This window comes from Echeneis naucrates, chromosome 13 (genome assembly GCF_900963305.1).
Source record: "Echeneis naucrates chromosome 13, fEcheNa1.1, whole genome shotgun sequence".
NCBI lineage: Eukaryota > Metazoa > Chordata > Actinopteri > Carangiformes > Echeneidae > Echeneis > Echeneis naucrates.
In genome coordinates this window covers 1,158,267-1,168,337 of record NC_042523.1, presented here as the reverse complement: position 1 = coordinate 1,168,337, position 10,071 = coordinate 1,158,267, and the positions used below count along the sequence as shown (strand labels likewise).

At 43.5% G+C, this 10,071-nt stretch overlaps 1 protein-coding gene across 2 annotated transcripts; it reads left to right on the top strand.

Annotated features, from left to right (window-relative positions):
* Window positions 1-63: 63 nt before the first annotated feature.
* On the top strand, window positions 64-7,633 carry LOC115053612 (WD repeat-containing protein 20). Of its 2 annotated transcripts, XM_029518453.1 has the most exons (5): window positions 64-764; window positions 918-1,045; window positions 3,224-3,406; window positions 3,846-5,255; window positions 5,392-7,633. In XM_029518453.1, the coding sequence occupies exons 1-5, from the start codon at window positions 656-658 to the stop codon at window positions 5,437-5,439; spliced, it is 1,878 nt and encodes a 625-aa protein (XP_029374313.1). In that variant the 5' UTR covers window positions 64-655; the 3' UTR covers window positions 5,440-7,633. The 2 variants fall into 2 exon arrangements, with proteins under 2 accessions (XP_029374313.1, XP_029374312.1); XM_029518452.1 differs by having other exon boundaries at window positions 64-1,045.
* Window positions 7,634-10,071: the final 2,438 nt, after the last annotated feature.

The following is a 10,071-nucleotide window of genomic DNA, read 5'->3' as shown; positions in this document are numbered from 1 at the left end:
TGTGATGATCTTTGACCTACGGGGTGGGGAGATCAGTCTATGGAAAACCAAATGAATGAACATAGCAACATTGGAAAACAACTCAATTTGATATAAAATCTATTAAAATTATCTGTAAAATTCTCACTTTTTTAAAATATATATGTATGTATTTATTTGTAATTGGCCAGTGACAGTGGAGCTGTTTCTAGATTTGTGTTTTAAAGAGATTTTCGTCTGGGCCTGATCTCTGAGGGGTTAGTGGGAGGTTAAATCAGGGGTATATGAAGCGAGCTGTCTGGTGACCGATGTCCTCTACTTACCCCAATACATACGTGGGAGTGTGCATTTCCGGGCCCGGCCAGCAGAGAGGCAGCGACATCACCGCACGTCCTTTCCGGTAGCTGGAGGACCGCAGGTACTGACGGGCTGGAGGATGTTGCTCACGCCGGCTCAGAAGAGCTTTCTCTCTGGGTTTATTTTCCAGGTGGCAGCGGTATGGTCACCGGTTCAAGTGTAAAATGCAGCGGGGCGGACCTGGGGTGCTGGTCGGCCTAGCTGAGCTTGGCTGCTGCTCACATTCGCCTGTTCTGTTTCTGCTCTAGTTGTTTTTATTGCAGCGAAATTATTTCCAGGTCAAAATCTAGGTTTCCTGTGCGGCTTGTTTGGACTGAAAATGGCCGGAGATGGTGGCGCCCTGAAGGATATCAATGAGATTAAATCCCAGTTCCGGACCAGGGAGGGCTTCTACAAGCTGCTCACTCTGTCCGACTCCCAGCAGCGGGGTGGGCTGGCCCGAGGGCCGTCGGCTGGAACAACGCTGGGCCCTGGGCCTGGACCCGGTCCGATCCCTGGCGGAGGGGTCGGTCTGCTGCAGGGGCCCGGGGCTGCCGCCGTCGCCTCTTCTTCAAATGCCGCAGCCAACTCCTCCCCGGCAGGCTTCCTCCCGCCTGTCCGGGTCTCTATGGTCAAGCTCCAGCCTGAGGACCCAAGCGAGGATTCGGAGCGGGTGTGTTTCAACATTGGCAGGGAGCTGTATTTTTACACCTACACCAACATCAAGAAGGTGAGTCCTCCCGGCTGGACCCTAGCTTAGCCCGTTAGCCTGGATGCTAATGACTCGCCGTTAGCTTCGAACCGCTTCGATCAGTAACTGTCCGAGATGGACGTGCAGGAATTTGGTCCGCCATCAACACGGGGGACAGGAGCAGCTGGGCGAGGCTCTGACTCCTGCATGTGAAAAGGGGATGGGGTAGCCTGTCCTTGCCCTGTCCCTCCAAATCCTTCAGCTGCAGGCCTGAAACGGTGTAACTGAGACCTTTTAAAAAGACTTTAACTGTACATCATCAATCAAACGTATTCACTCATCTTCTCCTCTCCTCTGGCACAGACTAAAGTGTGTCCTCAGGTCACACTGGACTGATTACACTGAAGATCGTCACGCTCCTCCAGATATGATTTGCTCAGATTCCGTGCTCTTAGACGTTGAAATAGGAGGAGAGCGGCACTAAAATTAGGCTTCCTCTTTGGGTCTTACCTAGCCCTGAGCCCATACAGGCTGACAGGGTAAGTTAGGAGTTGGATCCACCCTGTGTCTCCAGCATGGCTGAATGTTAGTCAGTGAATTGATTTGTCTGTCTCAGAGCCAATGTATTTGACAGGAAGCTGGAAAGCTTTCAGTCTGGACAATGTGACAAGCAAGTTTTCCCTGTTTCAAGACCTAATCAATGATCAAAATCATTATTTCAGAATCGTCTACACCAACAATATACTAGTGAAATCAGAAAATCATTAACAGCTCAATCAGTTAAAGTTTTACTGCATCCTGATTAATGGGGGAGAGTGATGAATGTTCTTTCCGTGAGGGATTTGCTTTTGTCATGCCGTGGAGCCTTTTGTTAAGAATTTGCAAAAAAAATCCTGAATGTCAGAGTGAAACAGATAATAGATTGTCACAAATAAATGTCAACTGTTTATATGTATATAATATAAAACGAGTGAGTGCATAAATATATACTCAGGTCAGTATTTAAAAGATGCCCCATTGGCTGCAATCACAGTGCTGAATGTGTGTTGACAAATTCTCTATTTGTCTAGGGTCTGGTCTTTGATTCAGCAACTTAAGAATATTATACTTGTTGTCTTAAAGATGGCACATGCAGGTATAACACAAAGCTTAAAATTATGTGATATTGTTTGTGCAAAATAAATAAATACATTAACTTGTATAAATGTCATATTAATAAAAGGTCATATTTATTTATGTCATGGCTGCTCCTTGCCACCAATGCAATAAAAAAAAATAAAAAAAAATCCCCAAAATCTTACAGACCATGTACGTCTTGACTTTCTCTCCCTGCTGAAGATAAATCCATTTCATCACATTGTTCGATGTCCAACACATCTAGTCCAATGTCTGAAAAGCTCAATTTTGTCTCATTGGAAAAGAGAACTTTCTTCCAGTTGACCTTGGAGTTTCCTACATGGGTTTGGGGTGAATTATAGTTAAGATTTGATGAGATTTCAACGGAGGCTTTCTCTCCAATCAAGCTGTGACAGGTGAAAAACCTGTTTGCCTGCAGTTTCTCATTAATCTCAGCTGCTGAAGCTTTGAACTCTTTCAGAGTCATGTCTTGCTCTCTAGTCGTCTTCTTGTCTGGTTTCATTCAAATTCTTATTGATGTATTTAACCAAACTCTAAGGGATGTTCAATGACCTTTTTCCATCTTCTGACCAATACTTTTCAAAAATAATTTCTATGAGCTGCTCGAAGTCTGCTCTTTCTATTATGTAAATGCAGCCAGGCATACGAATGAACCAGAGACAGGACCTTAAAGACACGTGTCTTTGTACTACATTCACTCCAGACACATTCACTGCACTCAGGTAATTTAACTAACTTTATTATTAATATTGATTATTAATTATTAATGCAATCTCTTATTTTACATTAAATATTTTTGTTGACATTCATTTGTAGAAATCTTTCACTTTGAAATTGAACCTTCTTTGCGTGAACTCTCATTGTTTTGTTGTAGTTATGGAAGGACACAAAAATCATCCTGTGACAACACTTGGCTTGACACTGTTGTGTGATAATCACTTGTGTTGTGGTGGTTTCAATGGAGACTTGACTGAGTCTCTAAGGAGTCTGTTGGTCCCTGAAGCTCAGTTTGTGGTTATGTGCTGTGCTTAACAAATGTTGTGCATCATTGTTGTGTTTATCCTGTGTGTCTGTCTGCAGGCTGTCGACCTCAGCAAACCAATAGACAAGAGAATTTACAAGGGGACTCAGCCAACATGTCACGACTTCAACCAGTACTCTGCCAAAGCAGAGAGTGTCGCTCTCATTGTGGGCTTTTCTGCTGGACAAGTCCAGTATCTGGACCCCATCAAGAAGGAAACCAGTAAACTCTTCAACGAAGAGGTATTTGCTCTAATTGGTATGCACACATTAGTTTCCACTGTGCTGGAGCAGTGACCATCGCTACCTTAGTTTGTTTGCGGCTTCCTCTGACCTGATTCTTTCGGTTTCCTGGGATTTTCTATGTTGTGATACACTACACTACACTACACTATGCATGAACTTCTGCAGACTGTTACCTCCTTGCTTCTTACTCTCCCATTTTTTTCCTTTACCCCACAGTCTCTCATTTTCCATGACTTCTCTTCATGTGTTTCTCTCTGTAGTTTATATTTAGGTTTTGCAGATCATGCATTTATACATAAATCTGGTGATTTTACACAGTATCTAAATAAATCAACTGAATCTGCTCTCCTTCCATCCATGTCCTTTTATTGTTCCTTCTCTCCTATTATAGCTAAATCTCATCCCTCCCCATGTCCATCTCCTCTTTGTTTTCCAGAGGTTGATAGACAAATCCAAGGTGACTTGTCTAAAGTGGCTCCCAAAGTCAGAAAACCTGTTCCTTGCCTCCCATGCCAGTGGCCACCTCTACCTCTACAATGTGGACCACCCTTGCGGCACCACAGCCCCTCAATACTCTCTACTGCGGCAGGGAGAGGGTTTTGCTGTGTATGCTTGTAAGACAAAGACACCACGCAACCCATTGTTACGATGGGCTGTGGGTGAGGGAGGCCTCAATGAGTTTTCCTTCTCCCCAGACGGCATGCATGTGGCATGCGTGGGACAGGATGGCTGCCTGCGAGTCTTCCACTTTGACTCCATGGAGTTGCAAGGGGTGATGAAGAGCTACTTTGGTGGCCTGCTGTGTGTGTCGTGGAGCCCTGATGGGAAGTACCTGGCCACAGGTGGAGAGGATGACCTGGTCACTGTCTGGTCTTTTGCAGAAAGCAGAGTGGTGGCAAGGGGCCACGGCCACAAATCCTGGGTAAATGTAGTGGCATTTGACCCTTTCACGACCTCTTTAGAAGATGACGAGCCCATGGAGCTTAGTGGCAGTGAGGAGGACCTCCACCAGGGAACACCGAACAATTCCATGCACTTTGGTCGGGTTCGAACCAGCAGCACGCTGTCACGTCTGTCTCGACACAGCTCGAAAGGTGGCGGCTCAACTTCAGTCACGTACCGATTTGGCTCGGTGGGTCAGGACACTCAATTCTGTCTGTGGGACCTGACTGATGATGTGCTATACCCTCGCCTGCCGTTGTCCCGTGCCTTCACCAACACTTTTGGGCCCTCATTAGCCAACTCTTGCAGCGGGGGGGTGAACAGCACCTCAGGGGTGGGGGTAAGTGGCGGGGTAGAGGGGCACCATCACCCACCCAATACTAACACAGGATCATCTAACCCACCAACTCTTCCTCTGCCACTTCCCCGCTCTCTCTCCCGCTCCAACTCTCTGCCCCACCCTGCTGTGGCCAACACCTGCAAGGGCCAGGGCTCCTCAGAGGGAGGTGGTGGAGGCGGGGGAGGGGGAGGGAGCAGTGGTGGAGGGAACAGCACCCCTTTCAGCATCGGCCGCTTCGCCACTCTGTCTCTTCAGGAACGCAAGTTGGACAAGTCAGGAGGGAGTGGCGGGGTGGAGAAGGAACACAAGCGCTACCATAGCCTGGGAAATATCAGCAAGAGCAATGACAAGATCAATGTGGCACCTAGGAGCAACCGGCTGGACGCTGCTAAGGTCCTGGGCACCACCCTGTGCCCACGCATGCACGAGGTGCCGCTGCTGGAGCCACTGGTATGTAAGAAGATTGCACACGAGAGGCTTACAGTCCTGGTTTTCATGGACGACTGCATCATTACCGCCTGCCAGGAGGGGCTGATCTGCACTTGGGCCAGGCCAGGAAAAGCGGTATGTCCCCCTTTCCTCTCCTCTCCAGTCCCCTTCCTCCTTCTCTCCTACCCTCTCCACAATTAGAGAGGAGGATTACCCTAACAACCCATCATCCTTAGTGTCTAACGTATGTCCTCCTTTGTTTGTCCTCCAGAACTTGACAGCACAGAATGGAAACTCTCCAAGTGGAACTGTCGTATAGCTGGAGGAGAAGCTTTGCACTCATCCCTTACCTGTTCTTCGTCCTCCTCTCTATCAATCATCCTCTGCATTCATTATTTAAAAAAAAAAAAAAAAAAAACATTTAAAAGTAAAATTGTACCAAACTACAACTGCAGTATAATGCATCCCACCCGGACCATGCTGCTCATGACCAACATGTTTTGTCAAGAAATACTTAAGAAACTTGGTGTCACCAGATTAATCACATTCTCTGACACGGAGATCAAGATAAGATAAAACCACATACACAATATTGCCAAAGGTATGTGGATGCCCTTTATACAACAATGTGCTTGTGTTTTTTGGATTTTGAACCAACACCAGCACTGGATGTCCCCAAGGCTGATTCAGGTATAGCCAGGGACTCACTGCTAGTGTTCTGGTACTCACATACTTTTTGGCCTATAATTTATTCAAAATTTGAACTTTTATTAGTATCTGTCCTACAACAGGAATAAATATTTTTTACTCTTACGTTCATATCTCATCGGTTGAAATGAAGCTGATATCTTACAGTCCTGGTGGGTCAGCAGGAACTCTACTTGTTCCATCTCATTCCACAGTGGGAATAAAAGTTATTTAATGAGGAGGCAACCAGGCTCTGTCTCCAACCTCCATCCCGTCCATCCTCATCATCTCCATGATGAAGGCACTGCAGAAGCCACGGCCATTGTATTTAAGTTATTTATTTTGTCACAAGACTGTAGTAATTTATACTGTAAATACTGAAAATACTGTATAAATAGAAAAAGGACACACGTATGGAAATGATGTGAATACCAGGAAGTGAAGCAGGAAAGATGAAGAATATTAATATATGAAAATACTTCTATTGTACATAGAAACAGTTAAAACTGAATGTCTGTTATTTTAGGGGAGTTGAAGATGTCTTTATTTCCTGTGATCGTTTCTCCAGTTTGTCCATGAAAGTCCAGTTCAGGTCCAGTGTGGACTCGGACTGACCTGAGATCAGCTGCTGTCCCTTTGAACAGGTCCAGATGAAACTGATTCAGGCAAACAACATCTTCAAAAACACACACTCTGTACATTCCTAATGTTAAATGGCTTATACACCCCCACCCCACCTCCAGTAATCCCCCCAATGCCCAGGTGTAGCATCATATTAACTGTGTCTTGGACTCCATTCCTGTTCCACCTGAATTGCCTATTGCAAGAATTTGCACATACAATAAATCCACAGTCCATCCAGAGCTGTAGCTGAGCTGAGGGAAGTTATTGTCTGTCTCATGACCCGTTTTATTTTTGGGTCAGCTGAGTCCGGTCTCTTGTGTGATGTTAGCAGCAACTGTGTGTGTGTGTGTGTTACAGAATCACCCTCCAAATGTGTCCTGGAAACAGCAGAAACCTGTTTTTCACTTGGAAGAACAGACAAACTGTCTATATCCTCATCTTTCTGTGTATCTGCACTTAGTTGTGGGTTGTTGGGTCACTGGGCTGAATGGAGCCTTATGTCAGAGGTATTAAAGGGACACTACACAACATAATCCAAGAATCATGGTCTCAGGTCCAGACCAGATGTCCCATGTTAACTGAAAGACTGAGTCATCGTCTTTCCTTCTGTGTCCTCTTCCCCATCCCTTTCCCCGTCCTCTTCCTTGCCTCTTCCCTGAGTATTACTCTTCCTTTCTGTCTTTTCACTGATTCTTATCTTACTTTTTCTTTTCGTTGTCCATTAAATGTCCATCGGTCAAAGTGATTAAACTGAAATTAGTTCCATGTGAGCACGTAGACCTGAACCAGGTTGCAGTTTGAAACTGGGATCACTGTGGCACAGTTACACCTGAAGCAGCACCTGAAGGGCGGGAGCAGGAGGATGATGACAATGAAGGCCACTGAAGACACAGCTTCTCTGTGAGGAAAACAAACTGAGCTTAGGAGGTAGAGCCTCAGAGTTAAAGAAGACAGTCCAGTCCAGTCCCAGAAACTGAGTCCTGACAGTAATTCTATGTTCATAAAAGCAATGAATAAACCAAACACTGAGATAAAGGTCAGACATCACAGAGAGACTGTAACTTCTCAAGTCACGTTTTTTTCTTGTTTTGTTTTCCACTGTGAGTCTAAGATGCAATATCAAAACACACAAAGACACTTGCAGCAGAATGATGTCCCTGTATCAGTTTGCTCTGTCATTAAAGCTTCCACCTGAAACAGTTTATTCCTGTGTGAAGAGTGTGTCCACTGTCCACAGTGTCTGATTAGCCTGGGTCATAAGTTAACACTATTGAACTTTATAATGTGTGTATGTGTATTTGCACTTTCAACCAGCAGCATATTTAGCGAGTCCCGATAAGGCCCCTATAAAACAGCAGAGCATAATCGGAGTAATAGCTAATCAGGGAGGAGCAGCAGAATTGATGCTAAATCTCTTCAATGATAATAGTAATAATAATAACAATAAAATTTGTTTTCAGATGCAAATATAATACTATTTGAGCTAATATGCATTATCATTCATATATAGTACATTCCTATCAGAGATTACAGCAAAACTAAAACTTTTTACCTTGTAGCGAAAAAAGAATAACTTAATCTTCACTGATTAATTGTTGAACATGTAGAATAATTGAGGGTCGACTTGATCTGTTTACATTTACTTTTATGACCGCTCAAAACTAAAGAGAGACTGATATTGTTTTTTCAGGGCCGATACCATTTATTAGAAGTCAAGGAGGCCGATAACCAATATTTGTAACCTATATTAATTTGAAGTAAAAGGGAAAATATTGGTGTAAAAACTTTAATGATACAAACTCCAACACTTAATTTTGTTTAAATGCCTTTCAGCATATGCTTATTAAAAAACTTATCAGATTTGCGAAATTTTAAAGGGTTTTGTTTTTGTTTTTTTGTTTTTTTATCTTGGACAATAGACATCTTTGTTTTAAAATTTTAACAAAAAGTGCAGGGAGCTCCCAGGCTCATCAGCATGTCTTATAAAGTTAAATGAAAACGTAAACAACCATGTAGCCTGCAAATTACAGGTAGAAAGTGATCTAGACTCAAGAAATGAATTTACTAAGGGGTCACCTGAAAATTATTTCAGTAAAACTACGCTCAAGAGATCATACGTTTTGTTTATTTAAAGGGACAGATTTCCAATTATTTCAACAGGAAGTAAAAGTAATTTTATCCTTTTGTATTTTGAAGGAGAAAATTTGTCTACCGTGGATGTTTTTGGATTATATATATATAATAACAATCACAATCACTATACTTTTCATCCATCAAACACAGATGTACCAACCTTCCTCTTCTGAAAAACGACTACCATGACTTGATGCGCTGATGCCCTGTTGATGAGCTGTAATTGTGGCTAGACGAGCCTGCATAGTAGTCCGTATGCCCATGGTGGAGGGTACATTGTATTGCTGCCATGTTTGATGGTCCACAAACAAGCCACATGATTCTTCATCCAAATCCATCTATACAGCCAGGCCAAATGGTTTCAGTTTATCATATCCATCGACATGCCATATGTAGTTTGGACACATGGAGTGATATATGTGTTGTTTAAAACTCCGGCCTCTTCTCAAAGCTGTTCCTTGTGGATTCAGTTATCTCAACAACCTCATTACCACCTCATGTTTAACGCAAGGTCTATGTTTCTGTTGAAGAACTTGCCACATTGTCCTATAACTGAACAGTTGCCCTGGTCCTTCCATCTCAGTAAAAATTGCACATCTCACCTCATGGGAATAGTTTCATTGTCTAAATAACCCAGGTTCTTTCAAACGGTTCTTATGCGTTAAAATACTCATCTTAATGTCATGAATATCTCATCATATTTATGTCCGGCATCAAAATATTGCTTGATGATAGTGAGTAGATCACTATCGGCGGTCATATAGCAGCGCTATACAGTAACAACATAAACTTCATTACACAAGGAAATAAGACATTTGCTCAGCCCTCTCAGTCTCTACGACCTCAATCACCCTGATAAGTTTGCAGTCACACATAGCATGTCCACGCCCCCTGGCAAGAGGCTTACAGAAAGCAGCAGCTCAGTACAGTAACATTAAACTCATCAATCAAGAAACACCGGTCGCAGGCTGGCAGTGAAGAAAGAGGACTACCAGTGAGTGAATAAGTCATAACTTCTAAGTGGAAAGTGTATAGATTCAGTAAACTTTAGTGGCTGGAGTGATGTGATTTTAAGTGCCAAATTTAATTACCTTGCTAAATTAGCTGGAACTATTCGCTGTTGGCATGATAAATCCAATTACAAGAAACCAAAGTACATCAGTTCCGATTTTTCAACGAACCTATATACTAAAATCAAATCAAATCAGATTTATTTGTCAAGCGCCAAAATATAACAAAGTTACATCAATGCACTTTACATATGGAGCAGTTCTAGACCAAACTCTATAAAATTATTTAAGGAGACCCAACAGATCCCCCAATGAGCAAGCACTTGGCGACTGTGGCAAGGAAAAACTTTCTTAAAGAGGCAGAAACCTCAGGCAGAACCAAGCTCGGGGGGGCAGAGAGACAGAGAGAAAGAGAGAGAGAGAGTGTGAGAGGGAGAGACACACACACACACATGGTGGGGGGCAGAGTTGGGTACAGCAGGGAGAGAATGAGAGCA